Below are 16,591 nucleotides of genomic sequence, written 5' to 3' on the forward strand. Positions count from 1 at the left end.
GGTCATTTACGAAGCAAGAGGTAGGACCATTCTTATTATTGTAGGAATCAGAGAGCTCTATAAAAGTCTTGTTTTTTTTTTAGCCCCTATATTTTTTTTTTTTACAGAAAACCAACCCGAATTTGTCAGCGTCCAGTGCCGAGCGAGTGTCGCGACTATACGAGCTGGGTGTGGAGCCAGAAAGGCGGATGTGGGTGGAGCGCTATCTGTCCTTCATGGATGAGAGAGGAACGCCTGTTTCCCAGCTACCGATTGTGGGGAAGAAGCCGCTGGATCTATGGAAACTCTACATCGCTGTTCGGGAGATTGGAGGCCTTGCCATGGTAACTTTTGTTAGGATTGGGATCACATTTAATGACAAACATCATCACAGATATTTTGTATGTGTGTACAACGGCACTATAAAAAAAAAAAAAAAGATTCCCGATCAGTGTGTCACGACAGATTACGACAACATGCCATGAGAGTGTGTGGTGGAAAATTATCTGAATTCTCTCAATTGGGATGAAAATAATAATTGAATGTGTAATTCTTTCTTCAATTCCTATGAGTATATGCACTTTGTCTCAACTAAACTGGCTCAGTATCGTTATTTCAGTACGTGATTTTTCTAATCGATCTATGTTCCTCGGCCGGTGGGGCATAGCCAGACATTTTTAGGTGGCGAACTCTGGGTGACAAAACTCACATGCTCATTAACCCCCTCTGGAACTGAGAGGTCATTGTTTATCATACATCCACAATTAGGGTTTTATGAAATAAAATACACGCATTACCCAACATGCTCATAATACAAACGGCATCAAGTCTTTATTGATAGTAACGTTTTGCTAGGTTTAATTTTCTAGATAATGCAATTTTAGTTGCTTAGTTACTTGAATTTTGTGCAGTCTCCATCTAACTCGTGCACTGATTTGCTAACAGCCAATCAGAGTGATCAATTATCATTGACCGCCTTCACCATTTTACATGCTGTGATTGATGGCCCTTTCATTCAAATCTTATTTAAACACAATGACACAAAAATGTCTTTATTCTTTACAATTTTACGTGTATTTTATTTAATCAACCCATGATTGTTGATGGTATGATGAAAAAATTACTTTGTTTGCTCCCTGAGATGTGAAATGAATGGTTTTTATTGACTATGACTTTACAAATCAAACGTTCTTTACTAAAGAGAGCTTATGTCAGTTTGCATTCAGACACGTTGTAAATTAGCTATTTAAAATACAGTTAATATAAATAAATTGTGGCACAGTGAAAGGTTCTAAAAATTCTGCATCCAAGTGAAAAGGACAGGAAAGTCACAGGAATCAAAATTTAGGCATATGTGGCCTGGCCTCCATGTAGCTCTGCCCCTGCGCTTGGCACAATGTGAATTGGGAAACATGGGTTCGAAACAACTGTTTGTTAACGTTTAGTTCAACACCACCATAAACTACAATAATTCAATAAAATAAAAAATAGCATTTGTTCTCCCTCTACAGGTAAACAAGAACAAGAAATGGCGGGAACTGTCCAACACGCTGAGCGTGGGAACGTCAAGCAGCTCGGCAAGCTCCCTCAAGAAGCACTATATCCAGTTCCTGTTTGCCTATGAGTGTAAGATGGAGCGAGGTGAGGAGCCGCCAGCCGATAGCAGCAACAGCAGCAGTGGGAGCGTGGCTGCAGGCGACAGCAGGAAGCAAGTCAAGATCCAGCCTCCCTCACCCGGTAAGGCTTGTTCATTTCTGACTGGTTTCAGCCTCTTTGCCCATCCACATGCAACATGATCAAAAGCTTACTCACTTTTGCTGTTTCATAAGACCCGCCATTGAGTGCATTAGCCAGTTTGTACCGTTTCACCATGCTTTATGCTAACTGTCTTGCTTGTGTGTGATTTTGTAGTAATTAAGTCATTCAAAAGTTTTTTTCAAACTATGCCTGATTATGTCTGTTGTGCAAAAAAAGGTATTCACTCCCTGCAGTCACTAAACAAAACCACAAAATGATTCAGACGAAACAAAACAGCAATCATAATCTTTGAAATTCATGACGTGCTAACTAATGTGCCCGAGGGTAGGGTTTTCTAGTAGACTGTATGTGCTTATGTGACAAATGAAGTCATATCAGATACTTGATAATATTACAGACTGCACATTCAATATACTGTATTGACATGACAAAAGCAGGTAGCTCAAACCGCACATCAATTGTGAAGCTGTTCAGTAGGAAATCTACCGGTAATTGTTTCCCACCAGGGGATACAGTATGTGGGATTCATAGCAGTCTGTCTGCTGCAATTTTTGTTGTGTGCTTTATTCAATCTGATATTATTACTGGAATTTAATTGATTTGTATATTGCTTACACACACACACACACACACACACACACACACACCCCCACACACACCTACAAGATTTTCTCTACATTGAGTAATTGAGTAATCAGACCCCATGTTCAAAATTTCCCTGCAACAAGACTAAACAATAAAACCATTGTCGAATGTCTGGCGAACGTTTGCGACCTTGAACGAACCCTAACGTGAATGCGCATTTTCCTACCTTCGCCAACAATCAGAAATGTGAGTAGTTTAAAAACACATTACCTTGAGCAATGCAGTAGACTGCTGCCTCTGACACGGGGACCACGGTTCACCGCCCCATCACTAACGCTAACGTCCTAATTGGTATGCTAGACGCTAATTCCAAGCCATTATGTGTTTAAAATGTGTGGGATGCATCAGGAAGGGCATCCGGTGTCAAACATATGATCACTGTGACGACACCTATCAAGACGTGCTCCTCACAGGGAAAATCTCACCGACTAAAGTGTCAACTTTCCACTATAGACGGTGAAAGGGCCATGAGTGGTTTAGATGGCGTACAATGGACTTATGTGGCCTCGGAATGTCTGTGTCAAAAGTGCCTCGGGCAAAAAAAAAATAATAATTGTGATCGACTTGGTTTATTTGCTCAACTTTTATTCCCAGCCCTACATACACTTTCTCAAACAATGGCAAATGTCCACATTGACGATATTGTGCTGGTTGACGACCGTGCGTTTGCATTGGAAACTTGTACATTTCACTAGAATCTCAAAGCTAGAGAATGGAACATCTACAAAGACCTCAGGGTGTTAAGTCGCAGATTATATAAAAGTCGTGCATGCTCTCGGGATAGCACTTCTGAGCATTGTAAGGAAACAACTTGGCTGAGACAATTTACCCGTTAATGAAGGTCAGCTACGATACCCTTCCCATTTGAACCTCAATTATTGTGAACAATTCAGACATGAGGCTCAAGAGTGGAGAGGAAAAAAGAGAGCTGTTGTATTAAGGGCATGCCTCTAATTTGCAACCAAAGATGAGAAAAAAAAACACTTTGGAATACTTCACCTGCATGAGATTTTCCTGTTTTTAGAAAAGCGAATTGACACATTCTCAACTGGACTACACGTAAACACAAATGGCTAAAAAAAAAATGTTCCCTCGTGCTTCACCTCATCTTTTATGTCTTAGAGATAGATAAAATCATCTATCAGTGTTAATAACGCCATGTGAGACTTGGACTGCCTTACTGACATAAAAGAAGATGGTCCACATAAAAGGTGACCAACATACTCTTTGAAGTTGGAACATTTTCCATTGTTACACCAGTCTTAGCTGGCTTGTCACAATTTTTTTTTTTTTTTAGTATACCATCACAATTGTTAAAAATGATGGGAATTTTGTTTTAATTTGGTAACATTTTGCTTTTCAAGACTTACCTAGCACCTACAAATGATATGTAATAGTAATAATAGAAAAAACAAAAAAGAGTTAACATAATTTTGCTACACTCCCTTTAATATTGGTAGCCCGGCCAGGACGCCAAGTACTCTGCTGTGTGCAGGACATTGTGTTGCTTTAAAATGGTACAGCAATGTTTGTTACTCAACCTTATGACGACACAGATCAGTTTGATCAGTTTTGTTTATGATCGAAGAGGAATAAAAAAAAAAAAAAAATCATATCTGAAAAAGGGAAACCCCACAAAAAAAATTGCTAACATTTCCAGTTAAAGGGTTATTATATGTGGAGCAACATAAACAAATACTTTACAGCAACTTTAATAAAAGGAAGAATGCTTCTTATATTTATTGTGTCAATTATGTCATATCAATTGTGTACTACATATTGTTTTTCTCCTTTTACATCATGAACCATCTGCCCTCCAAATACCCTGCCAGTCTATTTATAGACCTGACAGTGCAGTGATGTCACAGATGGAGTGTGTCCAGCGGGCTGGTAGCAGGGAGGCTGTGTGTGTGTGTGTGTGTATGTGGAGGAGTGATTAATGAGTGTTGGAATGTATAATGTAAACAAACCTGACCTCCCCGTCACCTTTCATTCACAAAAGTGGCTCGGCTGACTGACTCCCGCCCATACCCCCTCCTCTTTGCCACCATCCCAGTGGATTATGTCACCCGCTGACAGAAGCACGCACAAACGCACACACACACACACACACACACACGCACATAAAATGTCAACTTAAACGCCCACATTTGTTTTCTCGGCTGTCATTTTCCTGCTTCTGAATGTGGAGCAAAATGGCACTTGAGTTCACACTCGCGTCCATCTCCCCCGTCCACTTTCGTCACCTTGCAGTTGAATATTATGCGTCAGACAGTCTGCTCTTGAAGAATGGTCAAACTGCTGAAATTTGGTTAAAGCTGGCGTTGTTCACACGCGGTACATGGTGCGCGTGTTCCTCTTCTGTCTGCCACCTCTCCCATCGTGATGGCATAAGCATCTCTCTGTCGATCTTAGCCTCGTTTTCCTTCTCGGTGTCTCCTACCATGTAGAGGCAGGGGACGTCATTGAATAATTTAGAATTAACATGAATTTTTAAAGCTTTCGTCTGTGTTTTTTTTTCCTATCGGAAACGTGCGGTGCAGTAATAGGCCACCAAGGCTGTTCCAGTGGAAGGCTTCTTACGATAAATGCTCATTAGGCTGTTTTCATATCCTCTCTTTGTCTTTGTCATCTTTTTAGCAGAATGGTCCTCATTTTCCATTAAACTTGCTTCAGGGAATTTGGATCCCTTGATTTTATGAGCTCGTGTTACCAGCCTTTTGTTTCTCTTCACTCCTGAAATTTCACAGAATTTGGAGTTATAACAACTCAATTTTACCTTTCTTCTATTGTCTGTTATAACTGATTATCTAGAAGGTGTGTTATTTTTATCAGCCGGGCATTACAGATATGTACATAGCAGCGTAGTGATTCAAATTATATTACGTACCTATTGTTCTTCATAATCAGCTGTGATTGACTAGCAATCAGCTGAGAGGAGAGGCTAATGTCAAAGTTTCTTGTAAAATAGAAAACATTAGAAATATCTGTCTACTCATTCTCGGTAAATGTCCTCATTAGGTGTGCGTGTGAGCTGGACGAACAAGCATTCACACTCCCAGACAATTTGGAGTCTTCAATTGATTGAGCAGGCATGCCTTTCGGGAGGAAGCCAGAGTACTTGGACGGGACGAAACCTGAGCCAAGCGTCGAACCCCGAACCTCGGAACAATGAGGCGGATGTGCTTACCACCACACTGCTTTGCTGGCCATGAGCAATATATCGTCTTCAAATTCACTTTTTCTTCATGGAAATTTGTGTTAACCTGATTGAGCATCTGTCAGCACCTTCAATTTTCATAGAAAAATTCCCATTTAGTGCATCCAAATGCTTATATCTGCCACATCTGATCAAATCAGGCTATCATTTAGTTTTGGAGGAGGAGGAGGGAAAATGTCATCGAGATCTTCTCCTAGATCTACCAAACAAAATGTGAAAATGTGGCTTTAAATGAGAGGAGCGTTCATGTTTCACAAGAAGCCAGAAAATCTTGCCATATTTCATTCAGCTTATTGTGCACTGACAATATTAAATTCGCTATTAATGGCACGTACGTAATTTGTTAAGTTTTTGCTTTGCATCAGTTAACTTATGTGAAGTATATTCATTTGTCATTTATATAATGAGAGCTATGCATGAAGCCAGTTGACTTCATCACCTCAATCTTTGCTACTCCTACACTTCAATTAATGCAAAATATTGTTTTGAAATGAGATCAAATTGTAATCAGTTGAACAGCGTGTGGTGTGATTGAAGGTTGCGCTGTGACTTTATTTCCCTTCACATGGACCCAAAGAACGTTGCCGTTCCTTTTGAGAAATTAATCGCAGGAGTTTTTTTTTTTTTTTTTTATATATTTTTATCTGTTCTTCTCTTCCTCCCTCATGAACAGCCACGTTGTTCCCATATACCGACGCCCAAATGTGGGATGTTTGCTTCAGCTCACTTCTCATGTAGGTCATTACAACCAGCGCTTTGGCCGAAATTCCAAAGTATTCTTTCTATTACAGAACCACTGCCGAGCCACGTTAGGAGCGTTGTGGACAAGCAAGATATTTTACGTTCATAATCTGTGACTTTTAAGTTAATGCATAACTACAGCTAAAGTCATAACGCCGCATCATCTCATTCTTTCAGCTAACTCGGGTGGCTCCCTGCAAGGTCCACAGACACCGCAATCTTCTGGCAGCAGCTCCACTGCAGAAGGTGCCGGGGACCTCGTACCCCCCATCCGTGCTACCACCCCTCTTGGACAGGGCACACCTGTGCCTCCAAACAGGTACCTTCAGTCATACTTTGCAATATCTCCACATCTAATGACAATGTTAGTTGGAGCTAGATTTATTGCCTTTTTCACTGCAGTCATCATTTCTCATTTAATGTAGCCACTTTCCCTGTAAAATGTCTTTTGACACTTTCAAATTGATGCATATCTCGTGAAAGGAAGGGGGAGTTGATTTACAGACCTAAAGGTCACGCGAGACGGATGTGAGGAAGCCTGTAGCACACTTGATCAGTTAGGATTTCAAGATGAAGTAAAGCTCGTGTTCCACTTGACTGCATTTGAGGATATTAGTTTTGGAAAAGACATACCTTCTCACGCGTTCCTTGATTTTTATTTTTATTTTTATTTTTTTTTGAGTTGATGGAGGTAGTCATTCATGCCTGCAATAAATTTAATTCTTTATAGTATGGGCAGCAAGAGTTTTTTTACATGCCATATAGTATTTAATCACAATACATAATCAATAAATTGTATGCATTTATGGGTCGATAATGTTCTCAGAAAAAAAAAATATTGACCTAATATTTTATAACGAGCCGTTCAACACACTCGATCAGTTTTTCGGCAAAGCACGTGCTGTGCTCACCGCTCGTGTTTGTTCAATTTGGCAGACCGGTATTTTCTCACAGGATGGACTGCTGATCTAATGCAATTTTTGTCAATTTGATTGGGTTGACAGATACCGAGCGCACATATTAAAGTCACCGGCGGTTGTTACCAGCTCAATCCATTCTCATATTTATCTGCTGCTACATCATAGCCATAGCACTAACAATGTCTCTCTTACGCTTCGTCCTCATGCGCGCAGAGAATTATTAGTGCCATGTCTCCATAAGACATGTGAACGCACCATATTTAAAGGGATTGCTTCGATTGAATGTAAATGAAATCGGCTGTCAACAGTCCCCACAGTGGCGCAACCTGCCCACTGTCAGATCCGCTTTCGTAAGATGACCCAATATAATTTTGCTGACTAAATAACAATGTTGACAGGCTGACATACAAATAATAAATATTAATTGAAAATATTGCATTCATTTTTTACACAGTCCCTGCTCCCATTTTACTACTCTCCTCTTTGTCCCTCCATTCCTTATCCCCTCCACTTTTCAGGAGCAGCGTGAGTGTGCAAGATCCCTTCTCAGAAGTCAGTGACCCGGCCTTCCAGAAGCGTGCTGTCTCTCTGCCACCCTCCGCTTCATACCAGCAAGGCATCGGCATGCCTGACATGATGATGAGGATGCAATATGAAGCCAAGGATCCCTTCGCTGGCATGAGAAAGAGTGAGTGAGGCCAACACAAAGCATGGTCTTGTCAATAAATAGTCATCATAATCAAATGAAATATGTCATAGTCATAATATTTTTATTAAGTAGTCAATAGTCGATTAAAATTTGTTTTTTTACATTAAAATGTTCAAATGTCTCTAATCGACATCATAATACGCGCATAGTTCATTGTTGAAGAATGGATAATGAGTTTGTATTGCTGCTAACCGGATTGACCTCAGACAAAATTACATTGCACAACTGATACTAAAAAAGAGAAACAATAGTTAAATTCAGTGGAATTCAGGTTAGCACACACAACTTCATAAATTACATCAGCTGCTTTGATGTTCATGTAGCTGAGTATTTGTCTCATCTTGTTTACGTTTCATTGTCCCCCTTCAACCTTTCATCCTTTGCACCCTGCTGTGGAACAATTTGCAGACATTGTACTAAACTTGAGGAGGAGCAACGTTTGAATGAATGATGATGTTAGTTGCATGCATGCTAAAATAGTGTTTACCTGCCTCATAGATCTGAGCTTCTGAATGCATAGCTCATTTCTGGCTTTCTTGTGTGGTATTTACTTGTTCTCACAATGCTTGTGTAGCTTTTCTCAACTCACAGTCTAAAAACGTGCATAATTGTGCACAAAGTTTACAATTTAAGGACAAAATATACAAGGTATGTTTACATTACCTCACAGAATATTTAGCAATAAAAGATATTATGTAATAACCCCTGTGAGGTACTAGAGGTCAGAGTTCTGAAAGTTGAGAGGAAAAACAGCCTGGAGGACAAACGTTTATCTCTGCGTCTGTGTGTTGGGGGCCAAAAACAGTACCGACCAATGAACAAGTTGAGAATCTGATGAATATTTTTTAGGGGATGCTGCCACCTGCTGGCTTGCAGAGGCCATGACTCAATTTTAAAGCACATTTTCGGCCATGTCACAAACTTACTTACTTTTTTTTCTTCCTTAAAATGGAATCACGCGTTCAAATAAAGTGTATTTTACTCAAAGTATCTACATTCCTCCATTTATGTTGGAATGTGTGTATGTGACATACCCATATACAAATATTTACCTCTTGATTTTTGTTCCCTCTCAGTGGCAGGAGCAGATCCCTACTTGCCTGGGCAAATGCCGCCTGGAGGGGTGCAGGAAGTGTACGGACGGCCCCCAGCAGCCCTGTCCATAAGTCAACGCTCGCAGTACCCATATGGACCAGGCTATGACAGGAGGTGAGCAACACAGGCTGACCAAAATGTACACGAACCGGTAATATCTCATCTGACGAGAATTATTTGTGCAAATGGACAGTGGAACCTCGAAGTCTTAAATATGCTTGCGTAGGGAATTATGGAATTTGAATTGCTCTCTTCCCAGGCGAAAGCATAAAATTTTGACGTAAATATAAATGATGATTTGTAATGGACATTGTGACAAAGGAGGAGTTATTACTTGTACTTGCAAAGTGATTGTCTTCACAATACAAAACACATACCACTCTTCAGGGTACATTCCGTTCTTATTTTATTATTTGTGGCGATGTAGCCAAGAGCCAGCAACGGGACGTAGTATGTCGCAATGTTTTCCAGTTATGTGGTCAACACTACATTTTTCCTCTCTGGTGTCAAGTGGCTCTCTGTTGTCGGGTCACGCAAAAAGCTAAAGAGAAATAAATCAATAGATTTGTGGAGTTCACCCTGTGTATGAACTCACCTCGGGTCAGAAAGAAAATAAGATGACTTTGTCTAATTCAATTCTAATTCTAATTCAACCTCTGGACTTTAAAGACATTTTATCCCTGAAAATTGTTTTCATATTCTGAGTTTGTATGACCTCGGTCGGGTTCCTTCGATTTTAGAGGTTCCCCTGTTCGTCGGTAGAGACCTAAAACCTTAACTGTTGTTTACTCTACAGACCGGACCACTTGATGGGGATAGAGGGGGGCTTGGGTCCCCCTGGAAATCAGAACAACATGGCACCTCACAGTGAGGGTAGCATGTATTCTTCCAGCAGATACCCTTCACAGCAGAGGTCAGAACCTGTGTGTGATGTCATACTTTTGTCATATATTGCATTTTTTTGGTAATAATTTGTAAAGTCACACACACTTGTTTTATGTTGAAGACATGATGGCTTCAGTCCACAGTATCCTGGCATGCCGTATGGGATGCATCCTTCTGGGATTTACCAGCAGCAACAGGTAAGATGCCTCAATTTCTATTAAGTCGTTTTGTCTTTGGATTGTGGCTGCAGTTTTCTTTTTCCTCCAATGAAATTCTTGACATTTACAAACACTATGTAGCCACAAGTATTTGCTCATCCATCCAAATGACCAGAATAAGGTTCCAATCACTTCTGTGGCCACCGGTGTTACACAATCAAGCACCTCGGCATTCAGATGGTTTTTACAAACATTTGTGAAAGAATGAAGCGCTTTTGGGCGCTCTGTGATTTTCGGTGTGGAACTGTGATGGGATCTGCTCTGTGCAGTCCTGTCTGGAAATTTCATTACTCCGAAATATTCCACAGTTGACTGTCAGCTGTTTTATAAGAACATGGATGTGTTTGAGAACGACAGCCAGAAGTGGTAGGCGAGTATAGTTGAAAATATGAGATACATTTCATTCCACTTCACTATTAAAAAATCACACTTTAAAACAAGTGACAACTAATTGATGATCAAATTAATTGATCATTATTTTGACAATTGATTTAACGTTTAGAGACTTAAAATTATACAAATCCTAAAATTCAGCCTCTCAACCGTAAATATTCTCTAATTCCTGAAATCTCCCATGAAAGCAGACTTAATATCTCAGGGTTTATTAATAAAAATTAAAAAAAACATAAAAAATAAAAAACATTTGCAAACATCTGTTTTTACTTTAAAAAACAATGGCCAACTTTTTTGCCTATTTTCTGTTCTGTTACATCCCCAACGAGTGACTCAATCTTTGTTCATAATTAATGTTTGTCCATTTCTGCATTGTCAATTTGAAATGCATTCCCTTTTGTATAAAGAGAACGATTAATTGACAAAGCAATCAACGAATCGATTCTTAAAATGGTCCGCTGCAGCACCAATACATCACAAAGTTGTGCTGTGAAACTGTAGCGCTTACTCACATCCCCCTTTGCTTCAGCAGGGCTACAAACGATCCATGGACGGTATGTATGGTCCTCCACCCAAGAGGCACGAGACTGAGATGTACGGAATGCACTACTCCAACCAGCAGGCAGACATGTATAACCACTATGGTGGGGGATATTCCGGCCCCGATCATCGACCCATCCAAGGACAGTTCCCTTACCCCTACCCCCGGGATCGTATGGCTTCATCAATGCCAAGCCAGCACGGAATGATGGGAGGGGGGCCGCCTCCTAACCACACCGCCGATGGTCCCAGCATGTGGCCATCTAGGACAGACCTCGGTTATCCCTATCCCAATCGACAAGGACACCCATCCCAAATGCCCCCTTACGGCCCAATCGGCAGAGAAGACATGGATGGGCGACCGGGGCAGGATCAATGGCACCGGCAGTCTCCTTATATGTCATCGTCAGGCGGTATGCCTCCCTTTTCATCGCGCCACCCGCCCACCTCTTATTCCAATTCACAATCTATGGCAAACCACCTGCCCAGAGCCCCCAGTCCAGGAGCTTTCCAGCGCTCCTTGGACTCTCGCGTGTCACCCAGCAAAGCAGCTTTCCTGTCAGCAATGAAGATGTCAAAGCCTGGGATGTCCATGATGGGCTCTCAGGGTTGTGGACCGATGAGTCAGTTCCCTCACAACCTGAGAAGGGACCTCAACTACCCACCCGGATCCGTGGAGGGCACCATGCCAATTCTCAGGCCTCGACGCAAGCTTACCTCCAAGGACACAGGTGAGACACGGCTTTAGTCCTTTTGCTGTGTTGCCGGGAAATTTGGAGAATAATCGTTGATAAAACAACGAGGTAAAATACACCGGGTAAAATTGGCAATCAATTCTTTTCGATTAATCGTGTTGTGAAAAATATTTGTGACGAGATGGGCTAAACTTTTTTTTTTTTTTATAACACTTACCCAGAGTTGCTACATCGGCATGCGTGTATTTTAATGTCCCACAGCTGATGCCATATCCTCTCCTGATTACAATGTAGTAGTGCACTCCATATTGCCTCGATTGCTTCGAGACACAATAATCAACAATCAATTCTTCAAGAGCTACAGAGTTCTAAATGTTTAGTTCATTGATTATCATGTGCATCCCTAGCTTGTACCTGACTGCTTAATCCTGCATTTGCAATCCAGCTAAAGTACTGTTCAACCACAACTTTCCTCCCCTGGTTCTTATCTCAGGAATGCCTGAGGCCTGGCGTGTGATGATGTCTCTAAAGTCCGGCCTCCTAGCCGAGAGCACATGGGCGCTTGATACCATCAACATTCTGCTTTACGATGACAGCACTGTTGCTTCATTTAACCTCTCCCAGGTAAATCAGTTCCTTGACAACACCTCACTCCTTAAATCTGATTTGAGATGCATCAGTGAAGCCGCAAATGTCCGAACAAAAAAAGCTTCAGCATATCTTTGTTACTTTTACCAGATTTCTGCTCGCGGTTGACGTTTACATTTTGTTTCTGTGCAGTTGCCAGGCTTCTTGGAGCTCATTGTCGAGTACTTCCGTCGTTGCCTGATTGAGATCTTTGGCATCCTGCAAGAGTTTGAAGTAGGGACGGTGACAAAGGAAAGATTGTTGGACCTCAAGGAAGAAACTATCTTGCACAATGAAGCGGAAAGCCCGGTACATGCTTCATCTGAGGCCGTCCCAGCTTTGGTGGTGCCGGAGGACCTACCAGAAAACACTATGACGGATTCCTTTGCTGTTACTGGAGAGCACCTCTCAGTTGATGGCATGGATAAACCTAATCAGTGCTTAAAAAAGGATGAAGACAAAGAAAAAAAATCAGGGAGTAAAAGTGAGTGTGTTGAACTGCCTGTTACGGAGTTGGAACCAAAACCCAAACAAGCGAGCAAATACGATAAGTTCCCCATAACTATTGTTCACAAAGACGACTTTAGAGAAGACATAACAGATGACCTGCTTGATGAGTTCACCAGTGGGCTGCTCCACTGGCAAGCAGGTGGAGGCGACACCACGGCTCACATTCAAACATACCTTGAGCCCCGCTGTGAACCACCTACCAGGGCGGAGGTGAAGATTGTCGAAGAAAGCAAGGACGATGATAGGAAGGAGCAATCGAGAAAACGTATCACGGCGACCATCGATGACGTCCTCTGCGCGCGGGTCGACGCCCTCTCGAACGCCCATCCTGCTCGCTCGCTGCCGTCCTACCCGTTCAGGGTGCATCCAGATGGCGAGCAGGATCACATCATCTTGCTGGAGGATGAACCACGCTGCCTGGATGAAACCCCGCTGTCCACAAGCTCTGCCTGGCAGGACTCATTGGCCAAACGCTGCCTCTGCGTCTCCAACATTGTCCGCGGATTGTCCTTCATCCCTGGGAACGACTCGGATATGTCGAGACACGCCGCACTGGTTCTTCTTCTGGGCAGGCTCCTCCTGCTGCACCATCAGCACCCAGAGAGGACCAGGTCGTCCCCCAGTTATCAAAGAGATGAGCAGCAGCACCAGCGGCTGTCCAGCAGTAAATACGAGTGGCGGTGGGAGTGTCTGAGTCAGCTCAGGGAGAATGCAATGGTAACTCTGGCTAATATCGCAGGTCAGCTGGATCTCTCCACTTATGCCGACACCATCTGCCTCCCCATCTTGGATGGCCTCCTCCACTGGATGGTGTGCCCTTCGGCTGAAGCGCAGGACCCGTTCCCTTCGGCAGTGGCCTACTCCCAGCTCAGTCCTCAGAGGCTGGTTCTGGAGTGCCTTTGCAAACTGAGCATCCAGGAAGGTAACGTGGATCTCCTCCTCGCCACGCCTCCTTTCAGTCGACAGGAGAAACTCTTCACGGTGCTGGTCCGCTACGTAGGTCAGAGAAAGGCCCAAGTGTACAGGGAGATGGCAGTGGCCATCACGTCCCACCTGGCGCAAGCAGACCCAACCGCGGCACGTGTCATAGCCATGCAGAAAGGCAGCGTGGGTAATTTGGTCTCCTTTTTAGAGGACGGCGTCAGCATGGCACAGTACCAGCATAACCCTCACAGCTTATTGCACATGGGACACCCACACATGGATCCACCGAGCGTGAGCATGTTGTGTAGAGCAGCGAAAGGCCTGTTGGCCATGGCCAAAGTGGAGGAGAACAAAAGCGAGTTTGTCCTCTACGAAAGCAGATTGTTAGACATTTCCATTTCTTCCGTACTGAACGCTGGAGTAGTGGCGATTATTTGCCAGGTTCTCTTTCACTTGGGGAAGTTATGACAGGAAGAGAGGGAGGACTTGGTTGGAAGACATTAAGGTTCACTTGATTTGCTATTTTTGGTCATCAAACTGATGAAACATGTTTTTTTTTTTTTATTACACTTAAACAGAATATCTATGTATGACCTCTCAGCCCTGTTGAATGTGGGTTTGGGGTTTCATTTTAATACAAATATTTAATACCTACTGGTGTTGGTCGTTGATAATTATGTTTGACATTTGTTTACTTTTTTCACCCAAAGCTACCACCAGATTTTGGTGCTGACCTACGTCGAGGAGTTTCTTTTCGGTTTTATAAAAGCTCAAATATGCTCATCTACTTTTTGTTAATGGAGAGTATTTATTTAAAAATATGACACTGTACAGGACTTTGATCTTTTTGTCAGCAATTGTGGAAAAATAACACACTGACTGATTTGAAATCTTTATGTCTCGGTCGCTGGAAGAGAACTTGTGCAATAGGACTAGAACAAGTGGTCCCTTCTATGAACCAGATGATGAGAACACACTTGCAGTGTGTATTTTTCGCCACAAGGAGGCAGCTTGCACCCGCCAATCAACTTGAGAAGTGCATCTGTCCAAAAGAAATGTCTAATTTATTAATCATTGCCTCAACGACTTATGAACGTTTGTCTCATCTATGCTTGTTTCATCTTGTCTGTATTATTTCATCACTGTATACAAATTGTACAATGGAGGCACATGGTTTTGTCCATCTCAATCAAGCATAGCAAGAACTGGGACGATTAACAAATGCTTTTATTGTTGTTAAACATTTGTTATTGTTATTATGAGTATTTTGTTAATGGGGTCTGATATTTGAACACGGTAACCAATGTTTCAGTGTAAAAAAAAAAGAATAATAAATAAAAGCCTGTATGCATTGTATTATAGCTGAGAAAACAATCGCTTTGGTAATCAAACATGAAAGTGCCAGGGTGAGAGGATATATAGGTGAGGTTACAAAAGAAAACTGTACACATTTGTTTTTGGCAATGTCCTCCATTCACACAAGTGGGCATATTTTGGAATGCCCTATAAAAAAAAATGTTGGAAAATCTACAAGATGTTCAAAATGCTCATTGTAAATTTTGCCTTTTTCGTATGACTACAGTATGTCTCTTTTATCTGGTATATACATTTATACTCTGTGCTGCACATGTCACAAATAAATGTAATATGAACATCACCAAGCATTACAGATACTGCATTATGTTCAGACAATCTACAGGCCAATAACAAATTAGCTGGCTACAGAGGTGCAAAGTAAATAGAAATCTTGCATATCTATATACTGCAGTGCATATTTTTCTGCCTGCTTTTTACTTCAAATCCATTAGCTAACGTAAAATCCATGTACTCTCTACTCCTTTAAAAAAGAGAAGACACATTCTATTATGTTCATTTTTTGTTTTGTTTTATTTGGGTTTTTTTTGGGTTTTTTTTTCATAAAAAAAACAGACCTACGTGGATAAATCATCAGGGCAGAGTTATTTGGATTGTGGTTGGATGATAAATATAAACGCATATCATTCCGATACCCAATTGACGCTACCTGGAAATACTGTATTGTTCAATTTTTTTTTTTAATTCGCATATACAGCTGAAACAGGGAGCCTTACATGTAACATTTTAATACCACAATCATCATTCTGGCGGAGATGTGGCATTGCACAATAGGCCTGTGTGACATCTTAAATGTTGTCCTTGGTGGATTTTTTTTTTCCCCTTTGCGTCGCTTTTATTTTCTGAAGTAGTTTTGAAACCATTGCTTTCAGGCTTTTGATTAAAAAGCTTGAGTTGCTATATTACTTTTTACAGAAGTCTCCCTAAACCTTAATATGTATGCTTCTGCTTGAGTAATAAACAGAAATATTTTTAGTACCTCTGGTTGCCTACTTAGACTGACTTTGAATGAAGACACCTCGCTGACTAATGAGATGATGCAGGATCGCACAAGATTAGTTGTCTTTGTCATCCCAAATACATCACAGCTCAAATATCAGCTGCAAAACTCACAAAATCTGCTCAACACATCAATTTAATGTTTTGTAAACTATTAGGGGTCGACCAGTTTATAGTGGATTCAAAAAAAGTGTACACACCCCTGTGAAACTGGCAAGCTTTTGTGATCTAAAAATATGACCAATATAAAAAAAATTTAAATAACGTTTTTAATCATTTCAAGAAGTAAAAATAAACAACTGAAATAATATCACATAGCGTTTGCCGTGTGACTATAACAATTTCTCCTCTATGCCTTT

At 41.4% G+C, this 16,591-nt stretch overlaps 1 protein-coding gene across 3 annotated transcripts in view; it reads left to right on the forward strand.

Moving 5' to 3' along the window:
- The window catches only part of arid1b (AT-rich interaction domain 1B), a 168,699-nt gene extending 153,183 nt beyond the window's left edge, over window positions 1-15,516 (forward strand). For 2 of the 3 annotated variants that reach the window (XM_088318875.1, XM_088318893.1), the window contains 10 exons: window positions 108-323; window positions 1,491-1,716; window positions 6,521-6,662; window positions 7,782-7,951; window positions 9,049-9,181; window positions 9,864-9,980; window positions 10,074-10,149; window positions 11,093-11,834; window positions 12,292-12,422; window positions 12,579-15,516. In XM_088318875.1, coding sequence (XP_088175001.1) covers window positions 108-323; window positions 1,491-1,716; window positions 6,521-6,662; window positions 7,782-7,951; window positions 9,049-9,181; window positions 9,864-9,980; window positions 10,074-10,149; window positions 11,093-11,834; window positions 12,292-12,422; window positions 12,579-14,327 — 3,702 coding nt within the window. In that variant the 3' untranslated portion in view covers window positions 14,328-15,516. The remainder of the gene's footprint in view (window positions 1-107; window positions 324-1,490; window positions 1,717-6,520; window positions 6,663-7,781; window positions 7,952-9,048; window positions 9,182-9,863; window positions 9,981-10,073; window positions 10,150-11,092; window positions 11,835-12,291; window positions 12,423-12,578) is intronic. The other variant, XM_088318884.1, reaches the window with a different exon arrangement.
- Window positions 15,517-16,591: the final 1,075 nt, after the last annotated feature.

Source organism: Idiotropiscis lumnitzeri, chromosome 1 (assembly GCF_059441095.1).
Source record: "Idiotropiscis lumnitzeri isolate Australia: NSW breed Sydney's pygmy pipehorse chromosome 1, RoL_Ilum_1.0, whole genome shotgun sequence".
Lineage (NCBI taxonomy): Eukaryota > Metazoa > Chordata > Actinopteri > Syngnathiformes > Syngnathidae > Idiotropiscis > Idiotropiscis lumnitzeri.